At 42.4% G+C, this 21,704-nt stretch overlaps 1 protein-coding gene across 5 annotated transcripts in view; it reads left to right on the top strand.

The window, feature by feature from the left end:
• unc-13 overlaps positions 1 to 21,704 on the top strand; it is a 415,821-nt gene that overhangs the window by 321,996 nt on the left and 72,121 nt on the right. For all 5 annotated transcript variants that reach the window (XM_075679885.1, XM_075679887.1, XM_075679886.1 and 2 more), the window contains exons 17-21: positions 6,054 to 6,195; positions 16,857 to 16,898; positions 17,508 to 17,635; positions 17,956 to 18,071; positions 20,843 to 20,905. In XM_075679885.1, coding sequence (XP_075536000.1) covers positions 6,054 to 6,195; positions 16,857 to 16,898; positions 17,508 to 17,635; positions 17,956 to 18,071; positions 20,843 to 20,905 — 491 coding nt within the window. The remainder of the gene's footprint in view (positions 1 to 6,053; positions 6,196 to 16,856; positions 16,899 to 17,507; positions 17,636 to 17,955; positions 18,072 to 20,842; positions 20,906 to 21,704) is intronic.

Here is a 21,704-nt window from a genome sequence, read left to right as displayed (position 1 = left end):
CAGCACTCAGTGTAAACTGCAGAATATATTATGATGGGTAGAACATATGTTGCTAATACGGCATTCCTGGGATGTCATGGCATGCAATATAAGACAACAATCCCCGACAACATATAGCAGAAAGTTTAGCTTGTGCCTGTTTTGCAAGTTAGGATTATGAACTTGCGGTCTCTACCAAGTTTTTGTTTACAAGTGAGTATGCTTGCCTTGGTGCTTCATTGACCTCACTGGAAATGTCATGTTACTTGAAGAATGGAAAAAAATCCAGCTGTGAGTGTGATCATAGCCTCCAATATATTCAGTGCTTGCCAGATCACTGGCAAAACAATAAGAAGGAGCCATCATTGGAACTGTAGCTGTGGCCTCGCTAACGTAGAGTGCGTCCGGCACACTCCTCACATATTTTGTGCTTACTACTGACAAAAAACATAGGCAGCAATAAAAAGTAGGTGGTAACATTTGAAATATGAATCTGTTGCTTCTAGTTGCTTTTCAAAACAAAATAATCTGCTCCTGCCATACATAACCACCATTGTTTCTAAAGCACAGATATTTGCCTTTGACTGCTGCATAGTACTTGGGTAGTACAAGTGCTTTGTGATCAAGGGCCTATAAGGTTTGCAGTTACTGTACCTTAACTACTATGATGACTTTCGCACTAAGTAGTGGCTCCAAACACGATGGCTGTTTTGTGGTGATCCGGCAGGTACAGAATTGTATATAGGAGGCTATGGTATGGCACACAAAGAGAGGTTTCTCACCAAGTCTGTTTGTGTGTTCTTCTCCCTAGATTGTGCGTCTTTTTGCTGATTTCTTTCCATTCTTCTAGTTATGTATCGACTGGGCTGATTGCTACCCTCCTCATGCTACCTGATACTTGGTATGCCGCCTTTCCGTTGCTTGTGCAACTGCTTGCTGTGCATGTTGCAACTGGCCTTGTGTGTGTACAAAATAAAGCCTGCCAACATTTCCTGTGCACTCTGCATGCCACTCAACCTCCTCTCGCATCATATGCTTGCTCGTGTTCCTCACAGCAGCCCTACAGCTTCAAGCAACTTATCTTTGCGCAGTACATGTTAAGTAAGGCATTACAAAGAGTGATCCAAATCTTCCTGGACATGCTGTTTGGTCTTAAAAGAGAGCACTACACTGCACTGCTGCTAGGTGGTGCATGTAATAAAAGTCATGAGCTAATCTGGAAGTTTGGTATTGTCTAGAGTAATGGTGCTCATTCATTTGCTTTTTAATTATATGTTGTGGCTGTATTATGGATGACCGATTTGAAAGAAAAAACAATGCATGGGAAGTTTTGACACGCACTTTCAAACATATGCATGGAAACATACAGACATGAACACATATAAACACATGCACACAAACACATGCATCCATCTCATAATGACCAGTGCAAAACATGATCAGCATACTGTTAGAGAAGCACAAAATGTGAACAAGTGCCAATAATCTTGCCAAAAAATGCTTTCAGCTTAGTTCATTACTCGCACTATGGCCACTTTCTAGCAGTTGAGCAGCATCCCACTCTCATGGCAGGACTGCATATTTCCAGGAATTTTTGGGTCACTCTTCATTTAACTTTGTTTACGTGTTGTCCTTTTATAGACTTACTGACTAGCATTTCATATTTCATGCATGCTTAACTCCCTACAGTAACAAGCTGCAGTTACTCATGGGAGAAACTTAACTCAGTCAGCTTTACATTCGCTAACCTGCTGTGTCATGTGTGTGCAAAACCATGTGTCATTAACAACACACTTACTTGCAGAGATTCAGTTTATCTCCAGGTATTTTTCTTGCCTTTCTCTAACTATACTTAAAATGATAGTGATTGCAACCTTGACTGTCATTGATATAATAAGCGCTTGCTTGTTGTGTGAGTTAACCTTCTTGAAGCCAAGGCACCTGCGCAAATCAGGGCCGCTATTTTGTAGCGATGCCTTATGCCTTATTCTATGCTAATCTTATCATCCACCACACACGGCCACCTGATCGCGTTGATAATGTGGGCAGACTGTCGCTCTGACCAGTGGCCAAGCGCGAAAAGCTTGAAAAGGCATAGAATCGGAAAAGGCATCGCTACAAAATACCGGCCAAGCAGTGGCTTGACAGTCATTAGTCTGGTGTTCAAATGCTGTTTTCTATATATAGCTTCAATTGAGTGTAAACCCACAAAACAATTGCTTCACCACATGGATATCGTAAAACCTCACACATATTTCTTTTCTTAAACAATTTATTTTATAGAAGAATTGGAAGCACCATTCAAAGCCCGCATAAAATTACATGCGCTAAAACCTTAAACATAAACATACAGAGCAATAAGGTGGCACATAAAGTGCCGCATAAAGACAGGAAAGCATCCATCCTGTTTTGGTTCTCCAAATGTGACTGTTAGTGGTGAACAATCTTGCCCGGCAGAAAGTATCATTGCATACTTCTGCGAAAATGAAATGAACACTTTCTTATGTGTAAAGGCTTGGTAAAGGTGAAAAAAAACAAAAGTTGGGTGGTGTCGCTTACCAAAGGTTCCCACACCAGCTCACTGTGACATTGTGGTTCTTGCTGCATCTACTTGAGTGTAGGTACTAACTGTTTATCAGTAACAGACTACCTTGAATTCTGAGGGAATCGGAGTCTCAACCTAGCATTTTTCACAAACTTTTCTGTGCCAAAATAGCCCAAATATGAAAAAATACTTTGAAATATGTGACGCCATGCTGACATGCTGGCACTAGGGTCTGACCACAAATTTCAAGAAAGCTTGGCCTCCATTTTCTCCACCAGTAATCAACCCTCTTGTGCAAAATGAATGAAAATGGAGTTTTCAAAAAATATTTTCTCCCGATCTAAACTGATTTAGTGGAGCTTTATAGCATCTCTTCAGCACAACACACAAAAAAATAAAATTATGTACAGTCGAATCTCAATAATTCGAACTCGAAGGGGCCCGAAAATTTGTTGGAATTAAAAAAAGTTTGAATTAAAAGAAGGACTTTTTTTTTTAAAGTATTCGTGCACCTTAGCACGATGCACGAATAGTGCGAGTCGTGAAATATTGCGGCATGCAAGCACACAGTGAGCGAGGACCATGAAACTGCCCACGCCGGCCAGCGCTCGCTTCCTGATAACGGTAGTAAATGAAACCTCCAGGAGAGGGCTAAGCTGGCGCCAGGCGCAGAGGCGGGCGTGTGTGGATGCCATCGAAGATGAAGGAGTTGTGAGCGAGTTGAGTGCGAGGGGAGCATAGTTGCGAGGAAGGGTAGGAGGGAAGCGGATTTGATTTCCCACCAGCTTGCTGGATGCCCCTAATTACCTCTGCCACCGAAACAGCCACCAAAACAGCAGAGTTGCCGAGGCAAGGACTGGGTCTCCGCTGCTGCTTCCCTCTGCATGCTTGCGTTTTTTCCTTCATCTGCTGACAGATCGGCGCTTTGTTTACTTTCTTCGTCCTGTGTTCTTCACGCGAGTCATATCTTGTCAAGATGATGGAGTCATTGCCGCTGATCATAATCATGTTGGTGGGCCCCCTTCTGTTGCGGTGTCGCCACATACAAAAGACAAGGAGAATGAGGTACTGGGTGTTGCCTTCGCATCCTTATATTCAGGGTCTGTCTTGTCGTACAGAATCGGATATGACACCCTGTCTCCGACAGCTTTAATTTCCATAGGGACGTCTCGGTTGAGACACGTCACTGTAAAAAAAAAAAATTTTTTTTTCAATTGGGAACGAGGCCAACCAAGCCAACCCAAACAAGTGCGAGCGAGAGCTGACATGAGCAGACGATAGTGCAAAACCAGCGGTCCGGCTGAACCAGACGCGAGTACGAATAGAGCGATCAAGCGGTTCCTCATGACACCAGTTTCCCGCACGTATGTTACTCTAGGGGCCACTCTTATTGGTCTCCTCCGCTTGCAGCTCGCTTGCAGCCGCAGCGAGCCACGAAAAATCAGCCCAGGGCCGATCCCTCGCGCGGCGCGCATTCTGCCACTATGTGGCTGGGGCATTACGGCACGACGAAGAAACGGCAACTTTGCAATTTGAGAGAAGATGAAAATTCCACCACATTTTTTTTTTCTCTTTCTTTTCCCCTGTGCTCAGTGTCGCGAGGTTTCTCCTAAGCCTTTCTTCTATGGCGAGGTCACTGGAGGCACCACCGCGTGGTTTGGTGCACTGCTGAGAGCATTGTCAGAGCACAGTAGGTTCGAATTAACCATCGCAAAGGTTTGCGCATACGAATTACTGAAATTTTTGCCCATTGGAATACACACAACTTTGACAGTACCACGGTGTCCGTTTGAATAAACCGGAAGATCAAATTAAGCGTGTTCAAATTAACGAGATTTGACTGTATTAGTACAGTGCTATATGCACCATTCTTCAGGTGGGAACATTTGCAATTTTTCGTTTGATTCTGGAAATGTTGATGTTTTACCCTTGTAAGAATGTACAGCATATGTTTGCTGGAACCAAGTTATCTTAGAAAATGGAAGTTCATTAAAGATATCAGAAAAGGGAAAGTCATTAGACATATGCAGAGCTAAATAAGTAACTGTTTTTTTCTTTCTTTTTTTGTGTGTACTGAGGTTTTATGGTACTGAAAGCAAGCACTGCAGAGAAAACTTCAGTTTTCATTATACTGCAGCTTTATACAGCATTTGTATGCTAGACAATGTGTTCTGAGCATTTCAGCAAGCAAAGTGTTTAACCCCATTGAGACAAGCAATGCTATTGGGACATAAAAGCTAGTGCAAGCTGCTTAACTGTTCAAGCACATGTGACATCAAGACTAGTGTTTAGTTAATAGTTGTGTTGCATTTAGATTAATGAGATTTGAAGACCTCATATGATGGCCTAGGTTTGTTTGTGTCACTTTTCTCTCAATCGGATAGTCACTTAATGTAGCTTATGAGAAAGGTAGCCTTAGAGGACTGTCGTGTTTAACTGGTATAATGAAACACAATTTGACTCAGTGTTTTATGCACTTATAATAAACTTATAAGCTTTAAGAAGCTATGCTGTTATGTAGCTTTATTAGGAAATCAACCACGTACAGGTATTCCGCACAGTTGACTTCCATTATTTCAAATCTGGCATACCCTTCAAAATTGGCTTTCATTGCCTTAGATGATGTTGTTGGACATGTGACATTTACATTGTACACAACTGTCAGTGACTCACGCCGCTTTTACATTGGCATTAGCATTGAATTCTTTCAAGCCATTGTAGCCTATAACAGGCTCAGATGTAACAGGCTCAGACTACCACTGTCAGATTTTCTTCGAAAGAATGCTTTTAACAGTCAGCTGCTATTGTCAGCATATTCACTGCTTTCCCATTCTTATTTGTACATCAACTGCCAATAATCAACACCAAATGATTAGACTTTTGAACACAACCAAATTAGAAGAGAAATTATTTTAGCCATTTTTGGAATAATGGAAGTCTGCTGTATTATAGTAGTGTCACTGGTGTTGCAGCACATTGTTGTTGTTTTGCTAAAAAGATCTAAACTCATGCTTTTTATCATCTCATTAAAAGTTCGCAACCTCAGGTAATCTAAGTTGCTTTATAGCTTATTTAAATAATTAATATGTCCAATTTTAACAGAAAACAAAGGTGTCACATATCTGTTTGTTTGTTTTCATGATTGAACATTTACAATGGCAGCAGCTAAGAAATACAAAAGTTTTTATCACTACAGCTAACCAATCAACTGCTAAGTCACGCGTTCCTCTTTAACTTTTAAATTTAACTTTCATTGCATCTTGCGCAACCATTTTACTTCATTGTTCATTATCTGCTGACATAATTGTTTAGTCTTGTCAATTTATTTTTAGCTATACTACACCAAGTAGACGGAGATGCACATGGCTTGTCACATGCTTAGCACACTAGCTTATCTTAAGTATGCTTGTTCAATAAATGCGGTAACCTCTGTGATATGTACGTATCCTTACTTCTACACAGTTATGCACATGGGAAAAACTACGAAAATAATCATAATAATCGCCACCTGGTCTGGGTTTATGTGCAGTCATATGCGCGCAAGGTCTCATAGCGAAAGACAAAAGTGGCACAAGCGATCCCTATGTGACAGTACAAGTTGGCAAGACCAAGAAAAGGACACGGACCATGCCAAGAGACCTGAATCCAGTCTGGAATGAGAAGTTTTGCTTGTGAGTTGGTCTCGTTGTCTTTTGTTTTATCATAGCAAAAGGACACCTGACAACGAATGAGCTTTAACATAATCCATTCCACTGATGCCACTTAGTTCAGGAACCATTGCACACCGACTATGAATAATGGACACAAAATATAAATTTATGAACTTCTGCCTTTTTTTTTTGTTTTCTCCTTTGTGTAGTAATTTTTGCTGCAATTGAAGTGCCAGATCACTATATATATATATATATATATATATATATATATATATATATATATATATATATATATATATAGCGAGATAAGAGCTGCACTATAGGCATCGCAGGCAGTTTTAACTGGAGGAAAACTTGGCAAGTGCGCCTCGAAGGATAAATTGTTTTGTCTAAACCGAAACAGCGCGAATTGGTAGGCTGCATGAAAGAGAGACATTCTTATTGAATGACAGGAAGTTATTCGGCATATATCTGGCGATCACTCAGGAAATGGTTGTTGTGGAACGACGAGTCGGTTCTGATGTACTTCGCTATAAAAACGCGCGAGATAGTGTCGAGCAGCCTATATTGGCTTTTGTGTGTGTATCTATATATCAATTCTAAATATTGTAAGGCAGTTTGTCGTGTGCGTATCATGGACACGCATGCTTATATCGCCTTCCGTTTCCCTACCACGGTTGCGCTTTAAAACCAACAGCGCGCGCATGCGATCCCATAGATGAGATGAATACATATATATAGAAAAGTATCAGTCATAGCTCTCGCAGTATAGCCCTCTGAGCCGTTTCCCTTTTTCTTTTTCTTCTCTTTGTTTTTTCTTTGAAAGAAGTCCTATTAGGGTTATTATAATTACACGAAGGTATTTCGCCCTCGCCAGCAGCAGTACTTGAGATAGCTATTCCGGCGGCTAGCTTCCCACGCTATGCGTGGCGCCCCCGCACCTGTTTAAGCTTTTTCCTAGACGCTAGAGCTACACAATATCCGCGCAACCTTGAGCGATCGGAAAGCGCGTTTTCCACCCTGGGCCGACGGAGAGGGGAGATTTCGTTCCGGCCGCGAAGCTCTCTACATCTCAGTAAGGTGCCTCGCGGTGGTCTCGTGCTGAAGATGCCCTCTCGGTGAGCGCATATTTCCCCCCTCATCTTTTAAGAGATTCAATACATACAAGCATTTGTCTCGCAAACCAGATTTATTTCAAGGGAATTTCCCACGTCTCAATAATTTCTCTCGTCGTATACGAGTGCTGATTGCCGTGTTATAGTTTGTTAACGAAGCTTCCCCTCAAGTCTAAATATTTTAAGGCAGTTTTCCTAGTGTATAAAGCCGCTCGAGTTCACGCTGCTCCTCTGGCGGCCATTTTTCAAAGACATTATGCCTTCCAACCACTCAGAATGCCGGTGACAACTTCACGTTTGATCAATTCTGGATATTGTAAATAGTAAACAGCTACTTTTGCTTACATGATCGGCCATGACATTGAAATTGCTGATACAGCGGAACGCATTGCACCGGATGCACATATATAGAACTGTGTATGTTGAGCGAGATAAGAGCTGCACTATAGGCATCGCAGGCAGTTTTAACTGGAGGAAAACTTGGCAAGTGCGCCTCGAAGGATAAATTGTTTTGTCTAAACCGAAACAGCGGGAATTGGTAGGCTGCATGAAAGAGAGACATTCTTATTGAATGACAGGAAGTTATTCGGCATATATCTGGCGATCACTCAGGAAATGGTTGTTGTGGAACGACGAGTCTGTTCTGATGTACTTCGCTATAAAAACGCGCGAGATAGTGTCGAGCAGCCTATATTGGCTTTTGTGTGTGTATCTATATATCAATTCTAAATATTGTAAGGCAGTTTGTCGTGTGCGTATCATGGACACGCATGCTTATATCGCCTTCCGTTTCCCTACCACGGTTGCGCTTTAAAACCAACAGCGCGCGCATGCGATCCCATAGATGAGATGAATACATATATATAGAAAAGTATCAGTCATAGCTCTCGTAGTATAGCCCTCTGAGCCGTTTCCCTTTTCTTTTTCTTCTCTTTGTTTTTTCTTTGAAAGAAGTCCTATTAGGGTTATTATAATTACACGAAGGTATTTCGCCCTCGCCAGCAGCAGTACTTGAGATAGCTATTCCGGCGGCTAGCTTCCCACGCTATGCGTGGCGCCCCCGCACCTGTTTAAGCTTTTTCCTAGACGCTAGAGCTACACAATATCCGCGCAACCTTGAGCGATCGGAAAGCGCGTTTTCCACCCTGGGCCGACGGAGAGGGGAGATTTCGTTCCGGCCGCGAAGCTCTCTACATCTCAGTAAGGTGCCTCGCGGTGGTCTCGTGCTGAAGATGCCCTCTCGGTGAGCGCATATTTCCCCCCTCATCTTTTAAGAGATTCAATACATACAAGCATTTGTCTCGCAAACCAGATTTATTTCAAGGGAATTTCCCACGTCTCAATAATTTCTCTCGTCGTATACGAGTGCTGATTGCCGTGTTATAGTTTGTTGACGAAGCTTCCCCTCAAGTCTAAATATTTTAAGGCAGTTTTCCTAGTGTATAAAGCCGCTCGAGTTCACGCTGCTCCTCTGGCGGCCATTTTTCAAAGGCATTATGCCTTCCAACCACTCAGAATGCCGGTGACAACTTCACGTTTGATCAATTCGGGATATTGTAAATAGTAAACAGCTACTTTTGCTTACATGATCGGCCATGACATTGAAATTGCTGATACAGCGGAAAGCATTGCACCGGATGCACATATATAGAACTGTGTATGTTGAGCGAGATAAGAGCTGCACTATAGGCATCGCAGGCAGTTTTAACTGGAGGAAAACTTGGCAAGTGCGCCTCGAAGGATAAATTGTTTTGTCTAAACCGAAACAGCGCGAATTGGTAGGCTGCATGAAAGAGAGACATTCTTATTGAATGACAGGAAGTTATTCGGCATATATCTGGCGATCACTCAGGAAATGGTTGTTGTGGAACGACGAGTCGGTTCTGATGTACTTCGCTATAAAAACGCGCGAGATAGTGTCGAGCAGCCTATATTGGCTTTTGTGTGTGTATCTATATATCAATTCTAAATATTGTAAGGCAGTTTGTCGTGTGCGTATCATGGACACGCATGCTTATATCGCCTTCCGTTTCCCTACCACGGTTGCGCTTTAAAACCAACAGCGCGCGCATGCGATCCCATAGATGAGATGAATACATATATATAGAAAAGTATCAGTCATAGCTCTCGCAGTATAGCCCTCTGAGCCGTTTCCCTTTTTCTTTTTCTTCTCTTTGTTTTTTCTTTGAAAGAAGTCCTATTAGGGTTATTATAATTACACGAAGGTATTTCGCCCTCGCCAGCAGCAGTACTTGAGATAGCTATTCCGGCGGCTAGCTTCCCACGCTATGCGTGGCGCCCCCGCACCTGTTTAAGCTTTTTCCTAGACGCTAGAGCTACACAATATCCGCGCAACCTTGAGCGATCGGAAAGCGCGTTTTCCACCCTGGGCCGACGGAGAGGGGAGATTTCGTTCCGGCCGCGAAGCTCTCTACATCTCAGTAAGGTGCCTCGCGGTGGTCTCGTGCTGAAGATGCCCTCTCGGTGAGCGCATATTTCCCCCCTCATCTTTTAAGAGATTCAATACATACAAGCATTTGTCTCGCAAACCAGATTTATTTCAAGGGAATTTCCCACGTCTCAATAATTTCTCTCGTCGTATACGAGTGCTGATTGCCGTGTTATAGTTTGTTAACGAAGCTTCCCCTCAAGTCTAAATATTTTAAGGCAGTTTTCCTAGTGTATAAAGCCGCTCGAGTTCACGCTGCTCCTCTGGCGGCCATTTTTCAAAGACATTATGCCTTCCAACCACTCAGAATGCCGGTGACAACTTCACGTTTGATCAATTCTGGATATTGTAAATAGTAAACAGCTACTTTTGCTTACATGATCGGCCATGACATTGAAATTGCTGATACAGCGGAACGCATTGCACCGGATGCACATATATAGAACTGTGTATGTTGAGCGAGATAAGAGCTGCACTATAGGCATCGCAGGCAGTTTTAACTGGAGGAAAACTTGGCAAGTGCGCCTCGAAGGATAAATTGTTTTGTCTAAACCGAAACAGCGGGAATTGGTAGGCTGCATGAAAGAGAGACATTCTTATTGAATGACAGGAAGTTATTCGGCATATATCTGGCGATCACTCAGGAAATGGTTGTTGTGGAACGACGAGTCTGTTCTGATGTACTTCGCTATAAAAACGCGCGAGATAGTGTCGAGCAGCCTATATTGGCTTTTGTGTGTGTATCTATATATCAATTCTAAATATTGTAAGGCAGTTTGTCGTGTGCGTATCATGGACACGCATGCTTATATCGCCTTCCGTTTCCCTACCACGGTTGCGCTTTAAAACCAACAGCGCGCGCATGCGATCCCATAGATGAGATGAATACATATATATAGAAAAGTATCAGTCATAGCTCTCGTAGTATAGCCCTCTGAGCCGTTTCCCTTTTCTTTTTCTTCTCTTTGTTTTTTCTTTGAAAGAAGTCCTATTAGGGTTATTATAATTACACGAAGGTATTTCGCCCTCGCCAGCAGCAGTACTTGAGATAGCTATTCCGGCGGCTAGCTTCCCACGCTATGCGTGGCGCCCCCGCACCTGTTTAAGCTTTTTCCTAGACGCTAGAGCTACACAATATCCGCGCAACCTTGAGCGATCGGAAAGCGCGTTTTCCACCCTGGGCCGACGGAGAGGGGAGATTTCGTTCCGGCCGCGAAGCTCTCTACATCTCAGTAAGGTGCCTCGCGGTGGTCTCGTGCTGAAGATGCCCTCTCGGTGAGCGCATATTTCCCCCCTCATCTTTTAAGAGATTCAATACATACAAGCATTTGTCTCGCAAACCAGATTTATTTCAAGGGAATTTCCCACGTCTCAATAATTTCTCTCGTCGTATACGAGTGCTGATTGCCGTGTTATAGTTTGTTGACGAAGCTTCCCCTCAAGTCTAAATATTTTAAGGCAGTTTTCCTAGTGTATAAAGCCGCTCGAGTTCACGCTGCTCCTCTGGCGGCCATTTTTCAAAGGCATTATGCCTTCCAACCACTCAGAATGCCGGTGACAACTTCACGTTTGATCAATTCGGGATATTGTAAATAGTAAACAGCTACTTTTGCTTACATGATCGGCCATGACATTGAAATTGCTGATACAGCGGAAAGCATTGCACCGGATGCACATATATAGAACTGTGTATGTTGAGCGAGATAAGAGCTGCACTATAGGCATCGCAGGCAGTTTTAACTGGAGGAAAACTTGGCAAGTGCGCCTCGAAGGATAAATTGTTTTGTCTAAACCGAAACAGCGCGAATTGGTAGGCTGCATGAAAGAGAGACATTCTTATTGAATGACAGGAAGTTATTCGGCATATATCTGGCGATCACTCAGGAAATGGTTGTTGTGGAACGACGAGTCGGTTCTGATGTACTTCGCTATAAAAACGCGCGAGATAGTGTCGAGCAGCCTATATTGGCTTTTGTGTGTGTATCTATATATCAATTCTAAATATTGTAAGGCAGTTTGTCGTGTGCGTATCATGGACACGCATGCTTATATCGCCTTCCGTTTCCCTACCACGGTTGCGCTTTAAAACCAACAGCGCGCGCATGCGATCCCATAGATGAGATGAATACATATATATAGAAAAGTATCAGTCATAGCTCTCGTAGTATAGCCCTCTGAGCCGTTTCCCTTTTCTTTTTCTTCTCTTTGTTTTTTCTTTGAAAGAAGTCCTATTAGGGTTATTATAATTACACGAAGGTATTTCGCCCTCGCCAGCCGCAGTACTTGAGATAGCTATTCCGGCGGCTAGCTTCCCACGCTAATCGTGGCGCCCCCGCACCTGTTTAAGCTTTTTCCTAGACGCTAGAGCTACACAATATCCGCGCAACCTTGAGCGATCGGAAAGCGCGTTTTCCACCCTGGGCCGACGGAGAGGGGAGATTTCGTTCCGGCCGCGAAGCTCTCTACATCTCAGTAAGGTGCCTCGCGGTGGTCTCGTGCTGAAGATGCCCTCTCGGTGAGCGCATATTTCCCCCCTCATCTTTTAAGAGATTCAATACATACAAGCATTTGTCTCGCAAACCAGATTTATTTCAAGGGAATTTCCCACGTCTCAATAATTTCTCTCGTCGTATACGAGTGCTGATTGCCGTGTTATAGTTTGTTAACGAAGCTTCCCCTCAAGTCTAAATATTTTAAGGCAGTTTTCCTAGTGTATAAAGCCGCTCGAGTTCACGCTGCTCCTCTGGCGGCCATTTTTCAAAGACATTATGCCTTCCAACCACTCAGAATGCCGGTGACAACTTCACGTTTGATCAATTCTGGATATTGTAAATAGTAAAATCGACTGCCGCGGACAACATCAGTCCCTTTCCACATAAGTATGAGGCTCGGAGCAGGAGCTTTGGCGCTTGAAAGTAACCGTTGGCTTGACGGACCAACCGGCTGAGCTACCTTTCCGGGCAACATTGAAGGATCACGAGTTCAAATCACATGTTATGTTCCTTTTTTCTTCCTTTTTTTTCTTTTTCTTTTAATGTATTTTCCTTCCTTTTATCACTGTACGGAAACCTTCTAAAAAAAAAATTATATATCCTGAACGATGTGTGGCCACACATGTGCAGGTCATAAATACCAGGTTCTCTAGCCGAGTGCCATCCATGCGGTATAACCGAGCTCAGATTGGTCCACCTTGACTGATCAAATAGGGCACCACTGTAGGTTAAATGAGGCGTACAACTCCTGCGGGACCCGCCGTGGTTGCTCAGTGGTCATGGTGTTAGACTGCTGAGCACGAGGTCGCGGGATCGGACCCCGGCCACGGCGGCCGCATTTCGATGGGGGCGAAATGCGAAAACACCCGTGTACTTAGAATTAGGTGCACGTTAAAGAACCCCAGGTGGTCGAAATTTTCGGAGTCCTCCACTACGGCGTGTATAATCAGAAAGTGGTTTTGTCACGCAAAACACCATAATTCAATTTTTAATTTAACTCCTGCGGGGACGGTAGAGTATCCGTCTCCAGTGCAAGAGGACCGTGATTCAAATCCCGGTGCCGCGCAATTCTCCACCGGGAAATACAAAAAAAAAACCGTGTGTTAAGAAAATTGCACAAACAGGCCTGGAGTGCGGCCTGATCCCGGTGACCAGAACCGGTAACGCACTCTCTCACCAGAGCAGGATTGGCCACCCTGGTGCAGTACTTGGCCACAACCTCCTATATGAATACAACAATCAAACCCCGGCCCTCAGTCCCCAGCAGCCGCGAAGCAACTGACCACGGCGGCGGTCAGATCTGTAACGCTGCAGAGGGTGCTAAGAATACCTGGCTCCGGACAGGCCGCCATTGGAATCTGAACCTGGCAACGTTTAACGTTAGAACGCTATCTAGTGAGGCGAGTCTAGCAGTGTTATTGGAGGAATTAGAGGGTAGTAAATGGGATATAATAGGGCTCAGTGAGGTTAGGAGGACAAAAGAAGCATATACAGTGCTAAAAAGCGGGCATGTACTGTGTTACAGGGGCTTAGCGGAGAGACGAGAACTAGGAGTCGGATTCCTGATTAATAAGGAAATAGCTGGGAACATACAGGAATTCTATAGCATTAACGAGAGGGTGGCAGGTCTTGTTGTGAAACTTAATAAGAGGTACAAATTGAAGGTGGTACAAGTCTATGCCCCTACATGCAGTCATGATGACCAGGAAGTCGAAAGCTTTTATGAATACGTGGAATCGGCGATGGGTAAAGTCAAAACAAAATACACTATACTGATGGGCGACTTCAATGCCAGGGTAGGCAAGAAGCAGGCTGGAGACAAGTCAGTGGGGGAATATGGCATAGGCTCTAGGAATAGCAGAGGAGAATTATTAGTAGAGTTTGCAGAACAGAATAATATGCGGATAATGAACACCTTTTTCCGCAAGCGGGTTAGTCGAAAGTGGACGTGGAGGAGCCCGAATGGTGAGACTAGAAATGAAATCGACTTCATACTCTGCGCGAACCCTGGCATCATACAAGATGTAGACGTACTCGGCAAGGTACGCTGCAGTGACCATAGGATGGTAAGAACTCGAATTAGCCTAGACTTGAGGAGGGAACGGAAGAAACTGGTACACAAGAAGCCAATCAATGAGTTAGCGGTAAGAGGGAAACTAGAGGAATTCCGGATCAAGCTACAGAACAGGTATTCGGCTTTAACTCAGGAAGAGGACCTTAGTGTTGAAGCAATGAACGACTATCTCATGGGAACCATTAAGGAGTGCGCAATAGAAGTCGGTGGTAACTCCGTTAGACAGGAAACCAGTAAGCTATCACAGGAGACGAAAGATCTGATAAAGAAACGCCAATGTATGAAAGCCTCTAACCCTACAGCTAGAATAGAACTGGCAGAACTTTCTAAGTTAATCAACAAGCGTAAGACAGCGGACATCAGGAACTATAATATGGATAGAATTGAACAGGCTCTCAGGAACGGAGGAAGCCTAAAAACAGTGAAGAAGAAACTAGGAATAGGCAAGAATCAGATGTGTGCGTTAAGAGACAAAGCCGGCAATATCGTTACTAATATGGATGAGATAGTTCAAGTGGCTGAGGAGTTCTATAGAGATTTATATAGTACCAGTGGCACCCACGACGAAAGTGGAAGAGAGAATAGCCTAGAGGAATTCGAAATCCCACAGGTAACGCCAGAAGAAGTAAAGAAAGCCTTAGGAGCTATGCAAAGGGGGAAGGCAGCTGGGGAGGATCAGGTAACAGCAGATTTGTTGAAGGATGGTGGTCAGATTGTTCTAGAGAAACTGGCCACCCTGTATACGCAATGCCTCATAACTTCGAGCGTACCGGAATCTTGGAAGAACGCTAACATAATCCTAATCCATAAGAAAGGCGACGCCAAAGACTTGAAAAATTATAGACCGATCAGCTTACTGTCCGTTGCCTACAAAGTATTTACTAAGGTAATCGCAAATAGAATCAGGAACACCTTAGACTTCTGTCAACCAAAGGACCAGGCAGGATTCCGTAAAGGCTACTCAACAATAGACCATATTCACACTATCAATCAAGTGATAGAGAAATGTGCAGAATATAACCAACCGTTATATATAGCTTTCATTGATTACGAGAAAGCGTTTGATTCAGTCGAAACCTCAGCAGTCATGGAGGCATTACGGAATCAGGGTGTAGATGAGCCATATGTAAAGATACTGGACGATATCTATAGCGGCTCCACAGCCACCGTAGTCCTCCACAAAGAAAGCAACAAAATCCCTATAAAGAAAGGCGTCAGACAGGGAGATACGATATCTCCAATGCTATTCACAGCATGTTTACAGGAGGTATTCAGAGGCCTGGAGTGGGAAGAATTGGGGATAAAAGTTGATGGAGAATACCTTAGCAACTTGCGATTCGCTGATGATATTGCCTTGCTTAGTAACTCAGGAGACCAATTGCAATGCATGCTCACTGACCTGGAGAGGCAAAGCAGAAGGGTGGGTCTGAAAATTAATCTGCAGAAAACTAAAGTAATGTTTAACAGGCTCGGAAGAGAACAGCAGTTTACGATAGGTAGCGAAGCACTGGAAGGGGTAAGGGACTACATCTACTTAGGGCAGGTAGTGACCACGGATCCGGATCATGAGACTGAAATAACCAGAAGAATAAGAATGGGCTGGGGTGCGTTTGGCAGGCATTCTCAAATCATGAACAGCAGGATGCCACTATCCCTCAAAAGGAAAGTGTATAACAGCTGTGTGTTACCAGTACTCACATATGGGGCAGAAACCTGGAGACTTACGAAAAGGGTTCTGCTGAAATTGAGGACGACGCAACGAGCTATGGAAAGAAGAATGATGGGTGTGACATTAAGGGATAAGAAAAGAGCAGATTGGGTGAGGCAACAAACGCGGGTAAACGACATCTTAGTTGAAATCAAGAAAAAGAAATGGGCATGGGCTGGACATGTAATGAGGAGGGAAGATAACCGATGGTCACTAAGGGTTACGGACTGGATTCCAAGGGAAGGGATGCGTAGCAGGGGGCGGCAGAAAGTTAGGTGGGCGGATGACATTAAGACGTTTGCAGGGACAACATGGCCACAATTAGTACATGACCGGGGTAGTTGGAGAAGTATGGGAGAGGCCTTTGCCCTGCAGTGGGCGTAACTAGGCTGATGATGATGATGATGATGATGATATATATATATATATATTTTTTTTTTTTTTTGGCTTCCATATTGTATTTTTAATTGTGACAATCCTTTGCCTTATATTGTGGCTGGATCTTATTGACAATGGCATTGTTTCTTCTTTTTTTACATCACTCGCACAGCAAAACTACTTTTTTGCCATAGGAGCTTTATCCTGATAGGGGATGGAAAACAAAAGCACTAGTGTTCCTAAACTTTGGTTGCACACTAAAGAACCCAGATGGTCAAAATCAATCCAGAGCACCTCAAATATGACGTCACTTCACCACCATGTTGCTTTGGAACAGTAACTCAAGTCAATAAGTTAATCAATCAGTTGTTCTACGTTTTACATTTGGTTATTAACTGCACACTACTAATGTTCGTGTTTAATATGTGTCATTGAAAATTTTCTTGTGAATTCTCCTCTGCAGCGAATGCCATAACTCTTCGGACCGCATTAAAGTGCGGGTTTGGTAAGTTACCTCGTGGTCTTCTACACCAGTCAGGGCTAGCAGACCATAAGCATGCATGCTTATATTATAAGTTTTCCTTACTTTGTTGTGAAAATTATTAAAACTAGAACTTATTTCTACTGTGGTCACATGTTACGATACCTAAGCAAGAAACTAAGATTTATTTTATGTGCAGTAGTAGCTCAGCAGCTATGACGTTGTGCTGCGAAGCATGAAGTCGCAGGTTCGATCTCGGGCGTGGCTGCCACATGCCAATGGGGGTGCAAAATGCAAAAACACTCATGTACTATGCATTGGGTGTACGTTAAAGAACCCCAGATGGTAAAAATTATTCCAGCATCCCCCACTAAGGCATGCCTCATTAACACATCATGCTTTTAGTATGCAAAACCTCAGAATTTAATTTTAATTTAATTTTAATTATTTATTTTGCAATATAAATGATTTGGTCCTTATTAGTTCTTCTCAGCTATGCCTTGCAAACATGTGCAGCAGTAGCTCAGTACAGACTTTATTGTTGTGGTGAAAAAGCTTTCTTTAGTTACCTTAAAATGTATCGTGTCGGGAAACTACCACTACATGTGAAACAGTGTTCAAACGCTTTTATAGGGATGAAGATAACGATTTGAAGTCAAAGTTGCGGCAGAAGTTGACGAGGGAGTCAGACGATTTTCTTGGCCAAACGATCATTGAAGTCAGAACCTTGAGCGGAGAAATGGATGTCTGGTACAACCTTGGTAAGCTTAAAACATCGATATAATGTTAGTGTGAGGTGGCACTGTTTAACGCTATCAATGCGTGTGTGTGTGTGTCTGTGTGTGTGCGCGTGCGTGCGTGCGCACTGCACTATTGCTCGTAATTAATGCTTCTTCCAACATGTTATTGAATGTTTGTTGTTATACAGGCTTAGACTTGGAAAGTTTCATTCTAGCTGCAACTTGTGTCAGAATGTCCTAGTAAATTGTTCTTTCAGTCAGTGAACAAGGAGCACAAACATTTCCAGAGAATATGTTCTGAGTCTAGCTAGTAACATCAGCTTGTGTGACTCATCTTTCAGAAAAACGTACTGACAAGTCTGCAGTGTCAGGAGCTATTCGGCTACACATCAATGTTGAGATCAAGGGTGAGGAAAAGGTTGCGCCATACCATGTGCAATACACCTGTCTCCATGAGGTGAGATTTGCTGTTTTTTGATTGCCCCTAGTACTAACTAATTCAATAATTGCTTTCTATCAGTCACAAAGTTTCAGCCAGTTCATACTGCATCTCTTACCAATAAGCACAATAGTTAAGATTCTGCACTTTGCACTACTTCTTTGTGCTATGAGGCAATGGAAAAAAAGAAAGGCCAGCATTGTTTTAGCCTTCCCTTCCTGCTTGTTACCTCTGTTAGAAGTTAAAGAAATACACTTAGCAAATATGGAGCTTGCAAACTTTTTGTAAGATATATTAATTTTATACTTAAGTTGGTCTTGAAATACTGTACCTGGCATCATAAACATTATCAAGAAATCATGAAAGATAAGAATTTGCTAATGTCATGTAGCAATAAGACTAAGTATGATAATCTTGCCCATAAGGAAATAAACAAGCGTGCTGTGCATGTGGTAGCTGCAGTGATCGCAGGAATGGAGCAAGCCAGAATATCATTATGTCAAGATGCATTCATGTGTGTACCAAAACAGGTTTGAAGAAACAAGTATCATACTATATTATATTGGGTGCCCTCATGCTTGCCAGTATATTTTCATGGGTTTAAAGGGCTTGAACCTCCATTTAAAAAAAAAAAAAGAAATGCAAGTATAAAGTTGTGATGTCTGTACTCCTTTAAGATATTGTGATTAGTTGCTGTGCACATTGATGAAGCAACATAATGTTGATGAAGATGTGCTTTGTTTATTTTTTATCATTTATGTGTAATTATTGTGCAAGAGAACCTTTTATCAGCCTGTCTATTTTGCATATTGTGCTATATTTCACTAATTCTCATTTCTAATTTGTACGTGTTAGCTTTTTGCAAACCCATCCTTAGCTACATTATTAGATGGGTATGGGTTAAGGCAGCTTTGTGCGAGACACGTTATGTTAGATGCACAAGAAGTGTATATTAAAATATAACGACCACTTTGAGGAAAGCAGTGACATTTTAGAGAAAATGCATTTGCACAAGATTTAGTGCAGGCTGCTGAGCACGAGGCTGCAGGATTGACTCCAGGTTATGGCAGCTGCATTTCGATGGGGGCAAAATGCAAAAACACCCATGTACTTAAATTTAGGTGCATGTTAAAGAACCCCCAGTGGTCAATATTTCTGGAGTCCCCCACTACAATGTGCCTCATAACCATATGCTGGTTTTGGCATGTAAAACCCCAGAATTTAGTTTTTAAGATTTAGTGCAGTGTCTCTTACTATTCTGACATTTTGTAGAGTATAACAGCTTTCAGCATCAATTACTGATCGCTTGATGTGGCTTCAAAAACAGCTGAATGCTCTAACATCATTGTCTCCTTTTTTTGCCATTATGCCTCATTGATAGGCTCCAGTAATACAATACTTTGGAACTATGTTACTATTGCTTAAGAATGTCTGAGTAGCTTTCAATCTAACAGTTTCAAATCTAGAAGGTATGAATTGATTTTGTCACAGAAGTCAACAAGGCACACCTCAGTCATGCAGGCCATGTGAGTGAGCGTAGATTCTTGCTGAAGGGGACATGCAGCTTTCCCTAGTCATCTATCGTGTCTATTAAGATGGCGCAACAGCAAAAAACATTCACCTCATTTGGCTGCTGGCTGCAGCCTATTCATGCACATTGTATGTACCGTGCACATTTATTTTAATTTTCATTTTGTGCTGGTGTATCTCAACTGTTCCTCAACCATTCAAACGGGGGTGTTTGCATATCTAAAGTGGGTCCAAACTGACTAGTGGTTCAAAATATAAGCAATAAAATAATATAAAGGCTCTCTTCAAAGTAGTGTAAAGGCAGGACATGAGTGTTAACATTCGCAGTGGCTGAGACCACTGGCAGGAATGAAAACGTTGTGTACATGACCATGAACTACAAGCGCATGCACAAAGCCATGATAGTTCCATTGGTTGAATTTGCAGCTTTAGATTAATTTTTTTTTCATATAACTATAGAACCATCATATACCACACTTCTCCAAGTGCCTGGTTCAGGAACTATTTTTGCCAGTAAAAAAAGATTTGCAAGTTTTTTTATTAAACTAGTAACTTGTTTGTAGCAAATATGACTATGGTTCTAACTGCATAACCTGGGTATGCTGCTGGGTATTCATGGTATGCTACAACTTCTGGACAACTTCAGTTGTTCCATCTATGTCTTTCCACTGACAGTGCTCATTTCTCTTCATAGGTTGATTAAGCACATCAAAAGTTGCAAGCTCTTCTGTGGCCTTCTTAATGAAAGTCCTTGCTATATTTAGGTATTTAGAAAGGTGGTGATATCTACAAATCACTCTAGTCAGCTGCTGAAGCAACAAAGAGTGTGCATCCTTTCATCTCCTGCATCAAGATAAATGTTGCCACATTGGAAAGGGAGAACATATAGCACATGTGAGACATTGAGGCTAGTAACTCAACATCTAAAGTAAGAGTGCTTCAGAGCCACTCCAAAGTTTAATCTTCAAATGCCCAGTGCTTTATTACTTTATTCGCTTAATGATGTTTTTCCTGTCTCCCACTCATTATCCATGCTTGCAATGCTATGTTCATTATATTGTGGTCTGCTCTTAGTGATTTTGCATCTCAGTGTCTACAAACACACTATTATGTGGACTGGTAAATTTTTGTTCTGACGAAGATTAAAATGAAACAGAGCCCCTGCAATTGAGTTGACATAAACACTATAAAGATCACTGTACCATTACATTATTTCTGAGTTTGAACAACCTTGACGTTCTTTATTGTTGTGTTTTCAGAGCCTGTTTTATTACCTTTGTGAGCAAAATGGAGGAATGGTGAAACTGCCAGAAGCTAAAGGGGTAAGTACTTTAAATTGCAATCCAATATTGTGAGCAGAGGTGAATAACATGAAGCAGTAAGCAAGACAACAGAACCCAAGTACGAGCAAGTGAAGCTGCTTAGTGCTCCTAAGTATCCACTGTAATGTTGTGCACCTACTTTCCACACATAGTGTTACAGGAGGTCACAGTATGCCAAAGAATATTGAGGACAGGCAGCGTTGTGGCTGTGCTGACTGTAGCCCATAATATTATTTGACATTATTGATGTTGTTCAAGAGCACTGTTCTTCACATGGCTTCTAGCTCACTCCAGCTCCCACAGGAAGAGTAGCGAGCTATTTCTCATTTATGTATGCACACTCAGTTATGTTAGACTGCACGTTTCAGTTATCACCAACTAACTTTGTAGGAGTATCATGCGAATAATCATTTTTGAGAGCAAATAAAATAAATATCGAATAGTAAGAAAAGCAACTCGAATCGAATGAAAGAATATTTTTCAAATAATTTTCTAGTAGTGAACAGCCATTTTCATCATCAATTTATAAAACCATCTTCACTTCCTAGTATGTTCACGTTAGCAGGTTTCTTCTGTTACATTGCATGTCATGAAATGTTCTTTAATAAATGCACATATGGAGCATTAGGAGCAAATGATCACTTTATTTGCATGCTGGAGACTCATTGCTGATTGCAAAGGATAGTGAATGATGAATGGGAATGGTACCTGGAAGAGCCTGTTTTCCTGAGCGACTTAGTGTGCTCCACTACAAAACTTCTTGTGTCTTATGTTTGCTATGATCGCCATGATGAGCTAT

Source organism: Dermacentor variabilis, chromosome 2 (assembly GCF_050947875.1).
Source record: "Dermacentor variabilis isolate Ectoservices chromosome 2, ASM5094787v1, whole genome shotgun sequence".
In the NCBI taxonomy this organism is placed as follows: domain Eukaryota; kingdom Metazoa; phylum Arthropoda; class Arachnida; order Ixodida; family Ixodidae; genus Dermacentor; species Dermacentor variabilis.
The sequence above is the reverse complement of the archived record's forward strand: the minus strand, read 5'-3'. Positions and strand labels throughout refer to the sequence as shown.